Source organism: Lathyrus oleraceus, chromosome 5, assembly GCF_024323335.1.
Source record: "Lathyrus oleraceus cultivar Zhongwan6 chromosome 5, CAAS_Psat_ZW6_1.0, whole genome shotgun sequence".
Lineage (NCBI taxonomy): Eukaryota > Viridiplantae > Streptophyta > Magnoliopsida > Fabales > Fabaceae > Lathyrus > Lathyrus oleraceus.
The window spans coordinates 172,712,611-172,734,002 of NC_066583.1; the positions used below are offsets into that span (position 1 = coordinate 172,712,611).

Below are 21,392 nucleotides of genomic sequence, written 5' to 3' on the forward strand. Positions count from 1 at the left end.
TTGTGACATTCAAAGACATGAAAGAGGTTATACATATTGGTGAGCCATCAAATTAAAATAAAATGGGTATTACTCATATTCAGAAAACAGAATGCAGAATGTCAGGTAACATGTCTCAACATCCTGTTACCCATGATTACCAATGCTATATTTTTGTCTACTACATTCCACTATATTATTATAATTTGTATGGTAGACAACCTCATCATCAACATATGTATCCCCAATGGAATGCAAAGTATGAAAGGCATAATAAAAAAGTTTGGCATGACAAGCCTAATATTTTTGTTCATATTGTTTATACCTTCCACAAGGTATTTTCTTATGAAAAGTGTCATTTTGACAATGGTTGCAATAAACACTTGATAGAAGAAAGAAACTATGCTAAATTTTGTGATAACAATAAGAGAAAGAAATTTGTAAAGATGAATATGATTGTTTCCATTATATAGCAAAATGTTGAAGATCATGTTTCAGACATCATGGATGACATGTTAGAAACAAAAACTAAGTTATGACATAGAAAGCTTTGGAGTACAAGAAACTTAGGTGTAGAGAAACTTTTCATATGTATATGTCAAGTTGGGAAGCAAACTAAGATGTTATACAAGATGTTTCAACATCTTACTCATACTTCTAAATTACCACTTATGGACTTTATGAGACTCATGCAAAGAGTTATCATTAAAGGGATGGATGATGGTTAGGCTGGAGGTTCTCCCAACATTGAACAACCAACCGTGGTTCAGAAGAAGAAGCTAAAGAAGATTAGTGATTATGGAATAAATCTTGCTATTGGAGTTACCTATCACATTTCTAGAATTTTCACTATTCAAAAACATGATATTATGTTCGGTGAAGTTGATATTAATGTTCCTCTTAGTTTGTTAATCTTCGTTATAAGATGTATGTTCTAGATATTGCTCTCCAGAATATTCCACATTTTGACAAGTCTGATCTAGTTACTGATGGAAGTGTGATTGACGTCCCACTCATGTATGGGCCTATAAGAAATCATTATCTCATTCAAAAGTATTTTGTTAAGGAGACCCAGGAAATTAATCTGGGAAATTAAGATGTGTCAGACATCATGTCTGACATATTGACAAAGTCTCAAACTCATAAGGAGAATGAAGATGTGACCCTTGAGAATAATCATGTGAGTGATGATTATCATGTCCATGAACATGTTTAGGTTGATATTATTGTAGCCCGTGGTGGTGGTGTTAATGATGTTCAAATGTCTTCCCATGAAGATGAAGATTTTTTATCTCATTGGTCTTGCTGTGAAGCAAGTTGTTGCTGACAAAACAAAAAACATTATGTTGTCTGCTGAAGAAAATGGAAATTTTTATGATGCTAAAACTTTTGCTCCTATTTCCCATCTTGGAGCCATCAGATTGATACCAAGACTTTCATATATTCCAAAGTTCAAACTTTATCAGATGGATGTGAAAGGTTCCTTCCTCAATAGGTACTTGAATGTGGAGGTCAATCAGGATGTTAGTAATTATGTCATTGACAAGAATGATGTCATTAATAAGGATGATTATATGGAAGTTTATGATGACATTCCTTTTGTCAACATGATGAAGACAATCCTGGAGAAGGCTACTCAAGAAAAGGATCATGCGGTGGATAATGTGAGTGACAACATTAATAAAGTTGTTGATGATTATGTCGGTGCTGATGAGGGTTATATCCCTAAAAACAATGAAGTTCATGATAGGTCTGATCCAATCAATGATGGTGTTACTAAATATGTTGATCTTAGTAAAAGGTTTGTCAATTAGTCAAACATAATAGTTGATGGCGATAAGATTCCTACAAATGTTTCTATTTCATCTTTATATAATGTGTTTTTCCATTATGAGGAAAATATGCTGAAGTGGAAGTATTTTTATCACAAGAGGATAACACTTGAAAGGAAGCTGTCAAAAGAAGCTTTGTCATTTGAAGAGGTTGTTTAGCTGCTGGAGGATGTCATTGTGAAAGACAATGAGAATATTATGAGACTTCACATGTATGTTTATGACATTTTAGACAAGACGGTGGAGCATTTTTTTCAATAAATGTAGTCTAATTTTGAGTTGAGTAGGGGTGGCAAAATAGACCGCCCGTCCCATCCCGCCTTAAGCCTGCCAAAAAAAGGACGGGACGGGGCGGGCAAGCCCACCAAGTGAAATTGGGTTTAAAAATCTAGCCCGCCCCGCCAAGGTGAAGGACTTGCCCGCCTATTTTTTATATCTTTATTTTTCATTTTTTTAATTGATTAGTAGACTTATTTTTACATTTATATTAGATTTTTCACTTATTTTTTAGAACAATTAAGCATCTTTTTAAAAAAATTTATTTTAAAAAGTACTACTGCATATATTCACAAATAAATGTATAAAATAGAATCATCAACAAGTATTCCAAAACTATAGTTCAAGTATTAACTTTAAACCAAAGAAAATAAATATTTTAAGTGCTTGATAACTAGGTTGGTGCGGAATGACGGGCCAACTTGCCCCTTTTTTTGGTGGGCTTAAGGCGGGACGGGAAAAGCGGGTAGGCGAACACAAAATTCCAACCCAACCCGCCATTTTTTGGCGGGTGTGCGGGCCGACCCGGTGGGCCACAACCCATTTGCCACCCCTGGAGTTGAGCATGGTAGGAAATGTTACCTACTTTTATGATTTTCAAGTGAAGCAAATGAAGGACTACACCTTTAATTCCAAAAGTATATATGCTGGAAGTAGTTGCACTTAGTTATTGTGGAGTAACCAAATGCTCAAAGAAGTCATGAAAGATGGTAATGAAGATGTCAACCAGGATGTGCCAAATAACATGTGTGACATATTGGTAACTGAGTTTCCAACTCAGAGGAAGGATGACCAAGATGCCCTTGTTAATTTTGAAGTGAATAGAAATCTTGTCCAGACAAGTGGATCTAAGACAGATGATGAAGCAAATGTCTATGACATTGTGTCCACCATAAAGAGAAAAGTTGGTGGAAAAAGGACTCATGTGAATGTTGTTGTTGCTCCCCTGGATAATGTGTCATTCCATTTTGAAACAAGTGTTCAGAAATGGAAATATGTTTTTCTAAGAAGGATTTCTTGTGAAAAAAAGCTAGGTACATATGCTCCTGATTGTAAGGAGATTATAGATTTGATAAAAGTTGTTGGGCTAATGAATATTGTTACTGATGTTGGTCTTTGCTATGAAAAGATGGTCAATGAGGTTATTGTGAACATTACTGTTGAGTGTAATGTTGAAAGTAGTAAGGAGTATAGAATGGTGTATGATAGAGGAAAATGTGTAAAGTTTTCACCTTAAATTTTTAATTAATTGAACAGAAGCAAGGTTCCCTTTATTGACAAGATTGACCAAGGAAAAAGAAGCAGGTGAGAAAGAGGAAACTGCAAGTGAGGATGAAGAAGAACATTATGTTGTGGCACTGAAGTATTATAAAATTATGGAGCTTCTTAGTGATGCTCAATTGTTGAAGATACTGATGGATGTTGGAGCTTGTTATCCTAAGTTGGTGAAGGAATTTATGATGTTTGTTGCGAAAGATGTCTTAGACATTATGTCCAATATTTGTGCACCTGTTGATGAAACTGATATGGTGTTTGATGAAGAAATGTTAGAGCTTTTCACCTCAACCTATTATTGATGCTACTGCTATTTTGGTGTTTTTATTATATGTGCTCTTGTATTTTGATTATATGGTACCTGTTCTAATTTGAGGTTCTTTGGTTAGAGATGTATGTTGGAACTCTGAAGTTTGGTGTTTTTGTGTTGAGTTGGTTATGTAATGGCTCTATAACCCTGGTATTTCTGTTGCTACCTTGATGTGTTTATGCACTATGAAAATCCATATATGGTATTCATGTCCATATACGCCTTGATGTTATATGGTATTTCTCTAGTTTTCATTTTTAAACATTTGCCAAATTGTGGGAAAAAAAGGGAGTGTGATGTTGTGTCTGATGTGATGTTGTGAGCCCATGCTTGATGTTTGATCTGATTTGCATATATGCTTTATTACTGCAGTGTATATTCTAATATGACATATTCTAATATGGTTTTCTACTTCTTGAAGATCACATCTTGTAAGTTATTTTAGCCAAAAAATTTGCCAAAAGGGGATATTGTTGTTACTTTAGATTTACTGCATTACGTAAAACAACATATGTAAAAGATGTATTTTGTGTAGAGGCAACATGTGGAACAAGATGTTCCAGCATGTGTTCCAACATTTGGCCTCAGTCTGTAGAACAAGACTTGTGAGTGAATCTGTGTGCATCGATGTTTGATTCTTGGAAGATTTGTTGTTGTATCTTTTAGCAGATATTATTCAATAAGAGTTGCTAAAAGGATTTTCTGATTGGATCTCAATCAGATTTGTTGTTATCTTTTAGCAATGCATTTATGTAGATTTGTTTGGTTAAATTGGACGTGATCAAATCAAATTTAAATTATAATTTAAAAAACAAATCATATATTTTGTTGGAGGCTTTTGTGGAACAAATCAAAACATAATCTCCTATATTTCTGGACAAGATCAAAGTTGCGTATATCCATTGGAAAAATCGCAAAATAAGTATTTCTATTTAAGAAGACTCAAACCTCTCTTGAGAGGGTGTGCAAGTGTTGAAGATCCGTGTGTTATGGTTTATCCTTTGAGTCTTTGTTTGTGTTATTTTTGTGCATCACTCTAGTGTTTTCATTCATATCTTAAAGTTAACAGTTTGGTTTGTTTAGTTGAGTTGTAAATTCAACATCAATATTCTGTTTATTATGTTGATCACTTTGGATTAGTGATTGATTTAAATTGTTTACTGAGTTATCACTTGGGATTAGTGATTAAAAGAAAGTGAGATGGATTCTCATATTTATGGGGAGGCCTAAATAGAAAGTCATTAGGATTAAGAAGATGCATCGAACATCATGAGATTGATATTCCTATAAGACTAATTATACTAATTCAAGATATGTTATTTTCTTTTTTGGGTAGGGTGTCCCTCAGACGTAGGTGCGGTTTAATCGAATTGGGTTAACAATTCTATTGTGTTATTTATTTTCTTTCTGCATTTATTATCTTGCGTGCAAACTGGTTTTTTTCTGGTATACAATGTCTCATACATCATGTCTAACATTTGTCCCTAGAATTTGTCATAAACTAGTTATACATGTTGTCCTAGGCATCTTGTCCAACATTTGTCCCTGCCTGAACATAATTTTAATATATGGATATGATTTTGGTCATGTGTGATTATTACTCAAATAAGGGTGAGGAGAATCAGGGCATGGCCCATATGAAGCTTCCATTTCAGAACCACTCACTACATTGACAGTTTTATCACTCATTCTAACTAAGAAAACAAGAAATGTTGAAAGTAAAACTTGAGTTAGAAGAGTACATGGTTAAGGAAGATTAATGGAGCAGGAGGAATGAAATAGGGGAAAACTCTAAGAAAAACTCCAATTCACTTCTAATTATATTCTTAGGGAAGAAGGGACATAGACGTTTCTAGATAAAAGTAACTGAAATCTTGAAAGCTGAAAGGTTGCAAAAACTTCTGAATATTCAACTCACTTTATTTATAAGCAACTAAAACTAAAGAATCAAGTCCAACTATGAACAAAGATCACAAGATCAACAGTTAGATCTCCACTCATGGATACACGCCAACTCGAGTACACTCAAGTACTCTATATACTATGTCACACCCTAGCTTGTCACGTCATCACACTTTTCAGGAATGGGTGACGAAGCATTTCATCGACGAGACCACATTAAATGTGCTTGTTCTCCATTACTTTTTCAAAAAAAAAATGATCTTAAGCGATTCAATTCTATTCCACAACTGACTATAACATGGAGATCGATCAATAATATTTAAGGCTTCTCTCGACTCCTTCAGTGCCTGACAAAGCCTTGGGGACAACTGTTCTGGATCGATCAAAAGGCCCAATTGACCAAGGCTCAATCCATCTCAAACTCACTCTACTCGATCCAATATATAAAAACAATTCACATGCTATGAGAAGGTACACAATCTCTGATCTTCAACTTCACTTTACTTATCTTAAATCTTGAACTGACTTGGACGTTTGAGTGTTAACCATGTAGGTTCATCCCGAACCATCGTAAAGGAGATTAAAATCACCATTCATGATCAACTATTATCCAACTCTCATCATTTATAATTCTTTCGTAAAGTTGGAATATTCATTTCCAATTCTATGACGAAATATATAAATGAAATGAAATGATTAACAAATCTCCTTCAAAGTAATTTGTTAATCTTGATGAATGCAATATATCTTTTAATAGAGATTTATAGAAATTGTACTTCTACACTTCACTAATGGTTTAAAAAAGATAAAGATGATTTAAATTAAGAAAATAAAAGAGAAATTGTCTTGTAACTTGCCAAAATTCGTTTTTTTTTTAATGTGCAAAATGTATTTATAATACAAAGTCACACAACTTCATTTTTCACATACGAAAAACATTTGTTCATTGAGAGTCACAATCGTTTATGATTAGAGTTTTTAATCATATACTAGTACTTGATTTTGATTTTGAGTCTTCCAATATGTCTCAATGTCTCAAATGATTTTTATTGTTTTTGAAATCTTTCACGTCTCCCTAGACAGCTAAGAGTACTCTCATGTTTAAAGATGTCCCTAAAACTTACTACTCCTATATGCTTAGGAATGACATTTAATTGAGCAATTTTTTTTACAACTAAGCTCTCTTCTTGTGCTAAAAAGATAAAATATAAAAAAGGGGTAAAGTACAATTTTGACATACTTTGCATTATACTATATTTAGGAGATAAAAAGCAAGAAAGACACGTTTAAACACATTTCTTTATTTTCCAACTTTTATCAATCAAGAAAAGTGTAAATTTGGTGTAAAATTATAATATGAAAATAATAAAGCATATAAAAGAAAATCCCTTTAAAGAACCATGCACAATAATTAGACACATAATGACCTATTTTTTATACATATAAATAATTTAGTTTACACTTAATTGTGTGCATCTAAACTACGTGACCCTACACCATTCTCCACTTTAATAACACATTGTTTTCTCCTTTTGCAAGTAATTACATAGCAAAGTTTTAGTGGGACAAAGATTTGAACTCTTGACCTGAAAATAAATTGGCATGCAAAAAGTTCCCAAAGAAGAAAGTCTCTGGAATATATGTTAGCTGTGTTAATAATGTTCGAGATATTAACTGTTGTTTTCTTTAGGCCAAAAACATCTTTGGTCGTTTTCAATCAAATGTGTTTGGTTAATTATGTGATTGAGACTTCCATAATCCATATAACAACACAAGCAACCAAAATAGGGGCCAATTCAACTTTTTCTTTTTGGTGCACAAATGGGTGCGCTAAAGCTTTCTCAAAATATAAAACAAAATCTAGTTTAGACCAAACTTTGTTAGAGCATTTTAAGTCAAATTTGAACCATAATCTAGTTGTAATTCATGTAAGCTTTCATATAGTTCATAACTTTCAAGTAGTACTATATACTCATTCAATAAAATGGTGTCACTAATAAGGTTGGTGAGACATATGACACACAAGAAGGTTCTACCATAAGAAGTGGGCCCTAGACTAGGTTTTCCAACAAAAACAAAAACAATGTTAGTGTGGTGTGTATACATAAGATGACTAGTATGTTTATACAATATGATACTGACACGATTAATATTGTAGGAAGAGGATGAAGAGATAACTCTTTAAGGTATTAATAATAACAATGATAATGATAAAGTGTGATTAGGAAAGAAAAGCAAAAGTAACACTTTTGAAAAGAGGGTTAGAGGAGGTAACGTAAATACCCTTTCTTCATGATTGGAATTGGAGGTAATATGTGTAAATGGCCTAGTGGCATGAGATGGATGTTCAATCCAATATTGTCATTTTGTTTTATTATTTAGAAAATTACAAAAAATCATGTATTTGTTAGTTTTCAAATTTTGTTACAATTTTATTTTATAATACTAGTATATAATAAAGAGAAGGTTTAAATTCATGTTATTGATTTTACACTCTATTTTTTTTTAGATGAGGTCTTTATGAGTTGTCAAACGTCTAATAACATAACATGGGATGACGCAATCCAAAAAAATATATAATTTTATAAAATATCTTATTATTCCTCAATTCATCTCCGATCTTATTTTTTCACCTTCAAACTCCATCTCCGACCTCTATTTTTTCTCACCTTCAAATTCTATGTCAGTTTCTGATCAAACCCAGTTCAAAGAGAGAAAAATTCAATATAAAAAAAGCATGGATTTGTATGAAGGTTGAAGATGAAGATATGAATACAAACCCAAAATCTGGGATAAAATAGTATTTGTGTCCCCGTAAGTTGGCGCAATTTTGGTTTTAGTCTCTGTAATCTAAATCTTTTTTTGTTTTAGTCTCTAATTATGGGTTTGTGTCTATATCTTCATCTCCATCCTTCATACAACCTATGATTTTTTTTCAAATTTTTTTATTATGTAGCTTTATTATTTACTTTTTTTCTCAAAATCCTCACCATTATCTTCCATTATAGCTTCATCGGCTTCTTTTGATTCCCTTCAAAATCTTCAAGATGTAGCACTAAAAACCCATTAATTTTGCAATCGTCTTCTTTCAAGTTCTAAATCTTGACCAATCTCTTTTGACTCATAACCAAAATCTCCTCAATTCTTCAACCTTAATTGTAAATTTTCAATTGTTGACACTCTTTTTCAAGATCCAAAACTCAAATCTCATAAATTTCTTATTCTTTGAAGTTTAGTACATTCAATTTTCACTTCTAACTTTACATGTTAGTGTTGGTTTTGAAACCACTCAACTCTTTTTTTTTATGGAAACAAATGTATCTGGGTGAGGAAGTAACATGGATTATTTGCTTATACATTCTTTCTTTTTTGTATTTGTATACGTGTTTTTGAATTTTACCACATTTCTTCGAGACGCAATCGAGTCTATGGTGTTACACTATCAATTTTAACATTAATTTTGGGTTTGAAAATTTTTTGGGTTTGAAAATTTTTTGGGTTTGTATGAAGGTTAGGGATGAAGATATAAATACAAACTCAAAATTCTATCTTAAATAGTTTTTTTGTCCCTATAATTTTGCATGTTTTTGATTTTATTCCCCTTTTTTTGTCCCTAATTCTGATTTTCATGATAAAAGATTTTAAACCAATGATGCAACTCCAAAGCTCTTGATTAACATTAGAAAATTGAAGTATTTAACTAATAAGGAAATAAGGTTGGTAATTTCATAAATCTAATAATAGGCAAACACTTCTACCATTGAAAAATATAAACAAACCATGAATATAATTATTTTTAGAGACAATATAAAAAATTCTACACAAAAAAGTTGCTTTAACACCTTCAGAACAACACACCGTTCATTATTTCAGATACATTCTAGGATTTGGATATGAAGATTAAAGTGAGAATGCAATTGAGAACGATGCTTAGACGATTGAGAATAATGAATGATGTTGTGCATGATAAAATAGAGGTTGGAGATGAGTTTGAAGGTGAGAAAAAATGGAGATGGAGATGGAGATGAATGGAGGAAGAAAAATATATTTGTAAAATTATTTTTTATTTTATTTTGTAATGTTACGTTATTGGTGCGACATCATTGGATATTTGACACATCATTTTTTTTTGTAAGAGAGGATTGATGCTAGAGACTAAAATCAAAAGAAACTCAATATATAAGAACCTCATAAAAAAAGTAATGACTAAAATAAAAAATACACTGATTTATAAAAAAAAAAAAACTATTTAAACTTAATGAAAATGATGAGGAGTGTAGGGTATTAGTCTTTTTTAATGAATTGAGTATGTTTATGCATTAAATGCATAATTCAATCTCTGGAGTTAGAAGAATTACAATGAGTGGGAAAACTCCTTCTCAAAAGATATTTCACAAAAAACAAAAAATGTAGCACAACTATTTGTTTAGAATTAAATTTGAATTTAAGATGTGGGCAAGTACTTATCTTAATGTTTATCTAATTCTGAATAGTTGTTAAATTAAACGTAAATTAAGAGTATGTTTGATTCCCTTTTCAAAAACAATTTTTTAATTTTTGAAAATTAAAAAATTAAAAATTTATTTGATAAATAGTTTTTAAAAAGGTGATTTTGAAAACTGTTTTTGTTTTTTAGTTTTAAAAACTAAAAAATCAAAACTTATAAATTTTTATTGATGGTATGATTATAATTACATTGATTTGTTAAATATGAATTTGTAATAAAAAATGTGTTTTTGTTGTGTTTAAGAAGAATTCAACAAATAGAAAATGTTATATTTGCATAAGGAAACATATTTTTATTGGTTGAATATTTTCCTGTCTATAACATGTACATTATATATTTGTCTACATTTTATTTTTTAATAAAATTAAATTATTATTTCTTTGTGTATTTATTTTGTGATTACTATTATAATAACTTTTTTAATAAAAAAATGATTTTATAACTTTTTTAATAATTATTTAATATAAATAATTGTTTATCATTTACTTATAATCACACTATTTATTAGTTTAAAAACAAATCAACCAAACAAATTTTTTCTTTTATCATCTCAAAAATAATTTTACAAAATACAGCTTCCAAATGAATTTTTATTTTGTTTTCATTCTAAAAATAATTCTTAAAACTAATTTATAAAATAGTTTTTAAAAACAAAAAATTAAAATTGAATCAAACAAGCCCTAAGTCTTTAGCAATATTAGTCAAACAAGTAAAAAGTAATTCTTGTTTAAAAGTAGTATATTTATTGAGGATTATAATTCTATCATTCAATCAAATATCAACTATAAATAAAAACAGAGAGATGGTTTGATAGAAAAAGATGTAAAGTTTAATGTTTTGGATTAAAATTGATATTGATTGCAGAAGGGGATCGATCCATCATCATTTATTTAATATTTTATCTCATTATTATTAAAAGTAAAAATTTAATTTACTATTATAAATATAAATTAATAATTTTAAAACAACTTTTATATAAAAAATATTTTAAATTATTTAATATTATATTTCTAATATAATATTCATTTAATTAAAAAAATATTTATCGCAAAAATATTTTAATAAAATTATTTATATTTTACCTTAAATTTAAAAAATTAACCAAACCTAACCAAATAATCTTTTTGATTTTATTTATATAAAAATTATTTTTTAAATTTATTGAATATTTAATATATTTAATCTATATTTTGCTCAAATACATTAATTATTTAATATATCTAAAAAAAACAAAGTTTGAGAATAATTTTTTAAACAACGTAAAATTAGATTTTTTTAACCAATGCAAATTAAGACACTGTTAGACTAGTCTTAGCAACATCCTTCAAATAAAACAAGTAGAATCCTTGAAATTACTTTTTGGTGAGTCAAAAAACATTGAAATGACTTTTTAGAAACACTAGAAATTTTGTGATATCTGATGATTACCTGTCCTTAAATGTGTTTTAGTTTGGCTTTTTTGAGTTGAAATAATGTCCCACTTTCGACATGATTTTCCAGTGGAGGGCCATACTCAATTTCCATAGTTTAATCCATATAAAAAGTTGATTAGCCAAATAAATCATTAATTAAGAAGATGATTAACATGGCATAGGGTGGACCATTGGATTACTTTAACTTTTTGCCATTTTGCCAAATTTTGGACCCTTGTTCTGAGTAGTTAACCTCAAATAGCACTTGAGAGTAGAGACGTTTCACATTAAAAGTTCCTTTTTCTAATTTCAGACCCCATGACTTTGTGGTTTCTCCTCTTCTCATTTTTGTTATCTTAACACTCTCAACTTGTTCAAATTATATAACTGGGTGATAAAGTAAAGGTTTCAAATTTCTTGAATGTTGATATACTTTGAATATGTATATTAGGTTAAGTTCCCTAGTAATTGAACATACTATATTATAGATTAAATGTATTATGAAAACACAAGCAAAGTAAATAAAACTTGCAATATGGTTTTTGAGAAGTACAAGTAATGAAAAGGAGACAACTTTTGGCACTGTTTTTTCCAAGGGGTCCACTAATTGAGTGTATGTAGTATTTGGCTGGTTTCGTTTGTCCATTTTTTTAAAGTATCTATTCTTAAGTTTTTTCTCTCAAATTTTATCCACAAACTTAAAGGGTGCCAATTTTGAACGTGAGATTGAGTCCATAATTTTCAAATACGCATTTCAAAATTTCAGGGGATAAGATCATTCAAGATATTAGCAAGTGAAGGGGATTTTTATTAATTTATTTTATGGAAAAGAAATTGTTTTTTAATCTCCTAGCTTTCCTATACTAGCTAGCATCACACTCCATATAAAAGGGGGTGGCTTAATAAAAGAAATTCACAAAGCTATACATTCTAACTTTAAAAATGAATTAAAAAATTATATTTTCAAGGCTTTTAGTTTATTTTAGAAATAAAAGCATATTAAGGTGTCTGATCATTTTTTTAGTTTATTTTAGAAATAAAAACATATTAAGGTGTTTGATATTATTATATATGTTTGAATGAGTGGTAAATCTAGTGAAATAATGAGAATTTTTATTTTATTGAAATCTTTAAATATGATTTTTTTTTGTTAAAGTTGTGGTTGTTCGTTGGATTTGAGCACCTTTTCTATATGGATAAAAGTTTTAATGTACTAGTTTATTTGTGTTTCACTTATTTTAAGTGAAAATGGTCAATTTAGACTTTAAAAAGAAAAAAGAGAAGATAAACCAATTTCTGTTTTTCTGCAATCAGTCTCTGTAAATCAGTAATTCTGGATTCGTTAACCGATGAATCATTCTCAATTTTGAAGGGAAGGTTCGCAACACCTGTGTCTACCTTTTGACCGTTGTAATCTTCAAAACAAAGTCTAAACTGAGAGATACTGGCTTCACAATGAAGTTGGGGATTTGAGTATTTTCAGCTTCTTGTTTCTTATTTGTAAGCTACTATGCTCTGTGATTTTGCTATTGTCAACACTAGTTTTTGAATCACTTTGAAACTCTCTTGTACCCTTATTTGATTATAGTGGAGTTATTTCTTTGGTATGGACGACATGTGGTTTTATCCTCTCACATTGAGGGTTTTCATGTTAAAATATCAGTGTTCTTTTGTGTCGTTATTTGTCCAATTTGATGTCATATATTTATTATTGATCCTTATAGGTTCTTACAGGCATGGTAAATTTTATTTCCGTTGCATACTGATTTGTTTTTGTATATTAATTTTCCATCAGAGTGGCATCCGAGTTTTTGGTTATGGGCTATTTTACTTGTTTGAATAATCGAGTCAAATACAAGTATAAATATGGTATTGTTGAATGGTTCTAATTATCATTTGTGGAATGGCAAGATAAAAGACATACTATTTATGAAGAAATTGCATTTATCAATTTTTATTTTCACAAAGTCGAATCTTGTGTCTGATAAAGAATTAGAGTTTGAACATCTACATGTATGTGGTTTTATTAGGAAATATGTAGAAGACAATGTTTATAATCATACTGCTAATGAGACACGTACAAAAACTTTGTGAGAGAAGATAAAGTCTTTGTATGCCTCTAAATCAGGGAATAGTAAATCACTCTTGTTTAGTAGCTTCATAAGTTTGAAGTATATGGAGGAAACTTCTATTTCAGATCACTTGAGTGAATTTCAAGGACTCCTTGATCAAATCACTTGAGTGGATTTCAAGGGCTCCTTGATCAAATGTAAGGAATGGGTGTCAAATTTGATGAACTTTTGGGACTATTTCTATTGATATATTTACTAGAGTCTTGGGAGACATTTTGGGTTTCTATCACAAGTTTTACTCCTATAGGTGTTGTTTTTTTAAAAACAACTAAGAGTGGTATTATTAATAAGGAGATGAGAAGGAAGACATGTGGTTCTTCATCTCTAATCGAGGTGCTTGTCACTGAAAATAGGGGAGAAGTCAGAAAAAAGAACTGAAGGGTGGTAGAGAGAATAGCAAAAGCAGGTCCAACCCGCAATACAAGAATTTGAAGTGTCATTATTGTCACAAAACAAGACACATACATAAGTATTTCTATTAGTGAAAAGGGGATCACAAAGGCAAGAAGGGTGAGTCTAAAGAAAGAAATCATGAAGATTATGATGATGATGATTGTGTTACTATTTCTAATAGTGATAATCTTGTTATTCTCTGTGATCATGAATTTGTTAATCTTGTATTAGACGAAAGCATGTGGATAGTTGACAATGGTGATACATTGCATTTTGTACCGAGGAAGGAGTTCTTCACATCTTATACTTATGGTGACTTTGGAGTGTTGAAGATGGATAATGATGGGGTATCTAAGGTAATTGGTGTTGGTGATGTTTGCTTGGAAACCAACATGGGAATGCAATTGTTGCTTAAAGGGGTCAAACAAGCTCCATATGTACGCTTTAACTTGATCTCAGTGCATATGCTTTATGATTGTGGTTATGACAATCACTTTGGTTCTGGAAAGTGGAATTTCAACAAAGGTAACTTAGTTGTGGCTGGAGGGGAGAAAATTTCTAAAATGTATTGGACAAAGCTTTGGTTGTTATGGAAAGTGTGAATGTTATCGACATGGAAGCATCTTTGTGGCACCGAAGACATTCATATAATTGAAAAATGGTTGAATATTTTATCCAAAAAGGACATGCTTCCAGGATTAAGGAATGCAAATTTTGAGAAGTGTTCTAATTACATGGCTGGTAAACAAACTAGAGTATCCTTCAAGAGACATCCTCCCTCAAGGAAGTCAAATTTGCTCCAAGCGGTATGTTCTGATGGTTATGGTCCATTAAAGGCAAAATCATTTAGCGGTGCATTTTATTTTGTTATCTTTATTTATGATTGTTCTAGGAAACTAGGGGTTTATGCTTTGAAGTGAAAAGACCAGGTGTTGGAAAATTTTAAAGAATTCCATTATTGGGTTGAAAGGAAGATAGACATGAAGCTCAAATGTGTTCATTCAGACAATGGTGGTGAGTATTATGGGCCCTTTAATGCCTATTGCAAGCAAAATTGTATTGTACATGAAAAGGCTCCTCCTAAAACTCTTCAATTGAGTGTTTTAGCAGAGAGTGTGAATCGAACACTAATTGAGATAGTGAGGTGTATGCTCTCTGAAGTTAAATTGGCAAATTATTATTAAGGTGAGAGGCACTTTACACAATGGTGTATGTTCTTAATGTCACTCTTACTGTTGCTTTAAATAGTGAAGTTTTAGAAAGAAAAAAAATGGCTTGGAAAGAATTTCATGTATGATCATTTAAGAGTATTTGGTTGTAAGGGTTTTGTGCATATTCCAAAGAATGAAATATCCATGTTAGATGAAAAGTCAAAATAGTGTATCTTCATCGATAATGAGCAAGATGAGTTTGGTTACATGTTGTATCATATTGTAGGGAAGAAGCTTATCAGAAGCTGCAATATAGTGTTCATGGAAGACCAAACTATTGAAGACATTGATAAGGTGAATAATACTACACCCACAAAAGATATCAGTTTGTCTAATATTTATCTAGTTCGGTTACTTGTTCATAATCTAGATACTATTGGTGGGAATGATCAGAATGGTGAGCTACATGATTATGTTGATGATCAATAACTTGAAGATGGGGTAAATATTACAACTAATGATTATGAAGAGGAGAATGATATATCACAAGATAAGATTCTTGGTGAATCTCCATAATCATCTCAAGTTCGCCATATGAGATCTAATAGGAAAAGACAACTTTCTATAAGGTATAACTCTGATGAATATGTGACTTTGACTGATGAGGGTGAACCTTAGTCTTTTCAAGAGGCCACGGAAAGTGATGAAAATCAAAAGTGGTTAGATGCAATGCATTATGAGATAAAATCATTGCAGGATAATCACACTTATGATTTAGTGAAGGCGTCTGAAGGAAAAAAAGCTTTGGAAAACAAGTGGATTTATTGAGTTAAACATGAGAGCAACTCTAAGTCTCCAAGGTATACATCCATATTATTGGTGAAATGTTTTTTTCAAAGAAAAGGTGTTGGTTTTAATAAGATTTTTTCAATTGTTATAAAGATGTCATCAATCAGAGCCATGTTGAGTTTGATTGCTTCTCTTGATTTAGAGGTTGAGAAAATGGACGTGAAAACAGATTTCCTTCATGGTGATTTAGAGGAAGATATCTACATTAAACAATCTGATGGTTCTTAAGTTAAAGGAAAAAAAGATCATGCATGTAGATTGAGAAAGAGTTTATAAAGGTTGAAGCAATATCCAAGGCAGTGAGTGGTACAAGAAGTTTAAGTCTGTTATGTGTGATCAAGGATACTAGAAGACTACTTCAAATCATTACGTCTTTGTTAGAAATTTTTCTAACAGTGACTTCATTATCCTATTGTTATATGTTAATGATATGTGAATTGTAAGGAAAAATATTTCTAACATTGATAAGTTAAAGAAACAGTTGGGCGAGTCATTTTTCATGAAAGACATGTGAGGAACTAAACAAATTCTTGGCATTAGAATCATGTGTGATAGAAAGGAGAAGAACTTTTGGATGTCACAAGAGTAATATATCAAAAGAGTTTTGCAAATATTCCAATTGTAAATTTATAAGGTTCTAAGCATTCCTCTTGCTACTCATTTCAAGTTGAGTTCTAATCAAAGTCTTTCAAGTGAAGATGAAACATTTTATATGAAATGTGTTCTTTACACGTCTCTTGTGGGCAGTTTGATGTATGTAGTGGTGTGTACAAGAGGATATATAGAATATGCTGGTACACTTAGTATATTTTTGTCAAATCTAAGTAGATAGCATTGGAATGCTGCAAAATGGGTTTTAAGATATATTTGTGGTACTTCTTGTATGAGGCTTTATTTTGGATGAGATAAGCCTACTCTATAGGGGTACTCTGAATCAGATATGTCTGGAGACATTAATTTTAGAAAGTTCATTTCAGGCTACGTGATTAAATTTGTAGGGGGGGTTGTTGCTTGGTAGTCCAGAGTGTAAAAGTTTGTTTGTCTACAACAGAGGTTGAGTTTACTATCATTGCTAAAGCATGCAAAAAGCTTTTATGTTTAAAGAAATTTTTGCAGGAGCTTGAGTTTGTTTAAGACAAATATGTGTTATCTGTTGATAGTAAAATCATTATTCATTTTGGTAAGAATTCAAATTTTTATAATAGGTCCAAACATATTAATGTGAGATATCATTGGATACATAATATTTTGGATGCTAAGTTATTGGAGTTAACTAAAGTTCATATGGATGATAACATTTTGATATAATGACTAAAGTTTTACCAAGAGGTAAGTTTGAAGCTTAATGTGATATCGTCGGTTTGGAGATTTCATTCACATGGTTATGAGGGGAAGATTTGTTGGGTTTGAACTTTCTTCCTATGTGGAGAAATTCCCAAATATGTTAGTCCATTTGTCTCTCACTTATTTAAAGTTGAAGGGTCAATTTAGAATTGTGAGAGAGAGAGAGAGAGAGAGAGAGAGAGAGAATGAGATAGATAGATAGATAGATAGATAGAGAGATAGTTAGTTAGTTAGATAGATAGATAGATAGATAGATACATAGAGAGAGAGAGAGAGAAGGTAGAAAAATCAACTTCAAAAGGGAGAAAAAAGGAGAGAAACCAGTTCCCATTTTCTGCAACAATACTCAGTAAATCAACAATTCTGGATTCGTTAATCGTTGAATCGAGCTTATTTTTTAGGGAAGGTTCTCAACACCTATGTATATCTTTTGAATTTTGGGATCTTTAAAAAGAAGTGTGTGCTGAGAGATATTGGCTTTGCACTAAAGATGCAAATTGGGTATTTTTACCTTCTTGTTTCTTATTTGTAAGCTAGTTTACTTTGTGATTATGCTACTGTTAACACTAGTTTATGAGTCTTTTGTACCCTTATTTGATTATAATGGAGTTATTTCTTTGGTCTTGACGACCGGTGGTTTTTACTCTCACATTGAGGGGTTTCCACATTATAATGCTGGTGTTTTCTTTTGCATTTATTTATTTGATTTGTTGTCATATATTTGTTGTTTATCCTCCTAGGTTCTTACTAGTTTGAAGAATTTTTTTCGTTGCATTCTGATTTGTTGTTGTGTGTTAATTTCTCATCATTGCTACCATAATTTTATCAATATACCATAAATTCAAACATGCAATAAAAAATTATTTGCATATATTATATTAATGCTTATCAATTACTTATCGTTTGTTACTAGCACTAAGATGACGTTTAATATAGAATAATCAATATATCTAATTTCTATTTAGAATAAGTATATTAGTTATTAAAAAGAATAATTTTTTGTTTATATTTTCGCCTGAAGGAAATATATTAGAGAAGTGATCATGCAATCTAATAATCCAAAGATTTCCATAATATTAAGCAACTCAAATGTTCTTTTATTTTAAAAATATTTTTTAAATATAAAATTGCCTTCTCTTTAAAATAAGTCTCAAATTACTATCAAATTTTACATTACGTAAGTCTCAAATTGTATCGATATCACTTCATTAATAATATTACATATAAAATATGTTACATTGTTAAATAAAAACTAAAATGCGTCAAAACACGTGTCACCACATAAATCTATATCTATCGGTGGTTCCTTCTTTGACATTTCTTTATTTTATTCTCTTTCAATGTCACTTAAAATTTGGTGAACTCTTCCATTCTTTCCAGAAAGTGATCCGGCCAAGTTTCAGTCTCTTTTGTGAAATGTGTCATCCACTCCGATGATATATTTGGTATATGACATCCCGGTTTCAAATAAATTTGAACAAAATGTTGTATTTTATAAAGCCACCTAAGAGACATGATGCGTCAGGATAGATTTTGAGGTGACCTACCTCGAAGTGGAAAAAAAATTTTGAGAAACTATATCGTGTCAAATCAAGACACACCTTACCATAAGCATTTTCTATAAGATGTCTCATTTTCGGGAAACACATTCATTTTGCATACGGTACCAGACAACTAACACAAGGAACAAGAACATTTAGAATTGTATCGTATTGTTCTTTTTTTCCCGTATAGTGTTGTGTATGATTCCATATGCACCATCAATTTGTGTATAAGTTGATGGCGGAAAAATTGGTGGCCCTTCTCTCATTTACAGAGCAAACCCAAAACAGCTCAAAAACCACAATTTCTGTCACCTTCGACATCTACAATTTGCTCAATGTATTTATGTATAAAAAATGGTATCTATTCAATGTGGATGATTTTTGGTAACGGTTGTGAGGGAGATAATTTGCTAATGGAAGCACCCTTGAAAATATATTTTTTTAGATTCAGGAGTTGAAGAATCTGGAAAATGTGTGTTAACATGTTCAAAGTAATAAGAGGCCACTTTGTAAAATTGTCACTCTCTGTTGGTTTGACCTTTTTAGGGGCATCCTTCGTTTTAACCTATTATGATGGTGGTTTCAATCCCGTGGTTTCAGGATACACAATCTTCCTCAACTACTCTTTGATGTGCAATTTCATATTGTCATCAACTTTCATGAATCTCTCATGGATCACTTCCCACTCGGTCATGATAGATATGTTTGATTTATCATCCTTCATGGCACCATCTTCATCATCAAATTGGACCATTTTCTAGTGAGTGTAAATGTCATTCATACGTGTCGGTGTAACAACCTTCATTTTCTTTGCAATTAAACAAGCACGTGGAAGATCGTACGTCTTCCTAAGTATACAACCATGCTTTGAACCATCTGATCCTATTTTTTCTGCTCATTTGGCTTTGCGATAAATAAAACTCAATCCCGCCCAAGAGATATTGCCAACCAACTGTGAATAAAGGATATTATCTTCGAATCGGTGTTCTAACACAGTAATGCTCTGACCAAAAGATGTTTATATCTCATTATATTGGTCCAACCTGATCAGGCTATGCACAAACAATCTTCTCTTTCACATGGTCTAAAATAGAACTCTCAACATATTTCAGGAAGTCGAGATATCTCGTACACACACCCCTGAAATGTATTATAAATTCATCATATTAATCTTCCGTGAAAGAAATTACTATACCATTTCAGACATCCATTATCTTTTCCAACACCACACTAGATTTGAATATTTTTCCATATTTACTGTTGATTTGTTTGGTACCTACCACATGAGGTTTTAGTAGACTCCTCGCATTTTTGGTCATGTGATACTTACAAAGTAATGCATACGATATAGGAAACATCATTGCAATCGAATTCATCAATGTGGTGTCGTGATTGGTAACAATTACTTTTTGCATATGTTTTTGGTCCATCAACATAGCCTTGCACATTTCTAAAACCTGTGTAACATTGTCCTCTTTTTTCAAATCCAAAAATGAAAAATCCACGAAAAAAGTCTTCTCCATAGAAGTAACACCAACAATTTCTAGAAGTGGAAGCCTATACTTCTTGGTCTTATATGTTGAATCAATTATGAGCATAGTGAGGAATGTGTTAAACATCTTGATTGAATCGGGATGAGACCAAAATATATCTTGAATAGTGACTTTATCCTTACAAACTCTGTACCTAGAAACATAGTTGTCATAATCCAAAAGCTTCAAGAGTTGTTGTATTTCAGATCTTGGACCTCTTATCGCCTTGTTATTTCAGGCACAAACATTGTATACTTGCTTGATATTTGAAATATTTTGAAGTCTTTTCTATTTCAAAGTTGCAAGTATGTTTTTCAGTGCCACCATGTTTAATGTCATGTCTAAAACAAGTTCTTTCTCCTCCGGAATAAGGTGACATACAATGGGATGATTGACTAACTTGTAACACAACACATGATTATGTATACCAGAAACTACATTAAATTTCCATGTATCATTCACCTTATGGTATCCATACAATTTAAATTGACACTCACATTTTCTCGATTTGATATTATCACGTTTCAACTTCTTAATCGGTGGTTGGTATGTGCCAATTTTATCGCATCTCATTGTTACAAATGCTTGTCTTTTACCAGAACCATTGTCAGACATTCCTATTACAAAGCCAAACTCCAATTTCTCAACCTTCATTCGGACCCATTGTAGCATATGTTCTCGAACAATACACTCTTATTTTTTTGTAAATTGTTCACGAGCATCTACCTCAACAACAACTGATCTAGCATTCGATTTAACATCGTACTTCACTTCATCCAGTTTAACATCATCCTTCACTTCACTTGGTTTAACATACATCCTCATAGTAGCTTTGGGAAATATATTCAGGTGCACCCTATCTAACATCAATCATAACAGAAAAACATATTCAAAACTCAAAGTATTAGGCAAACAGACTCAATGTTCTTTTCTCAGCTCAAAAAACAAGTTAAT

General features: G+C 31.2%; 1 protein-coding gene across 1 annotated transcript; it reads right to left on the reverse strand.

The window, feature by feature from the left end:
* Positions 1-20,105: 20,105 nt before the first annotated feature.
* LOC127079520 (protein FAR1-RELATED SEQUENCE 5-like) lies at positions 20,106-21,263 on the reverse strand. The gene is made up of 3 exons (XM_051019904.1): positions 21,165-21,263; positions 20,901-21,086; positions 20,106-20,663 (listed from the first exon to the last, which is right to left on the reverse strand). The coding sequence occupies exons 1-3, from the start codon at positions 21,261-21,263 to the stop codon at positions 20,106-20,108; spliced, it is 843 nt and encodes a 280-aa protein (XP_050875861.1).
* Positions 21,264-21,392: the final 129 nt, after the last annotated feature.

What these genes read in the sequence shown, in the direction of transcription:
- LOC127079520 (XM_051019904.1), bottom strand. Translation starts at nt 21,263, where the DNA reads ATGAGGATGTATGTTAAACCAAGTGAAGTGAAGGATGATGTTAAACTG. An exon ending in CTAGATCAGTTGTTGTTGAG is followed by an intron (nt 21,087 to 21,164) that starts GTAGATGCTCGT and finishes GTCCGAATGAAG; the next exon opens with GTTGAGAAATTGGAGTTTGG. An exon ending in AATTGTATGGATACCATAAG is followed by an intron (nt 20,664 to 20,900) that starts GTGAATGATACA and finishes TGAAATAACAAG; the next exon opens with GCGATAAGAGGTCCAAGATC.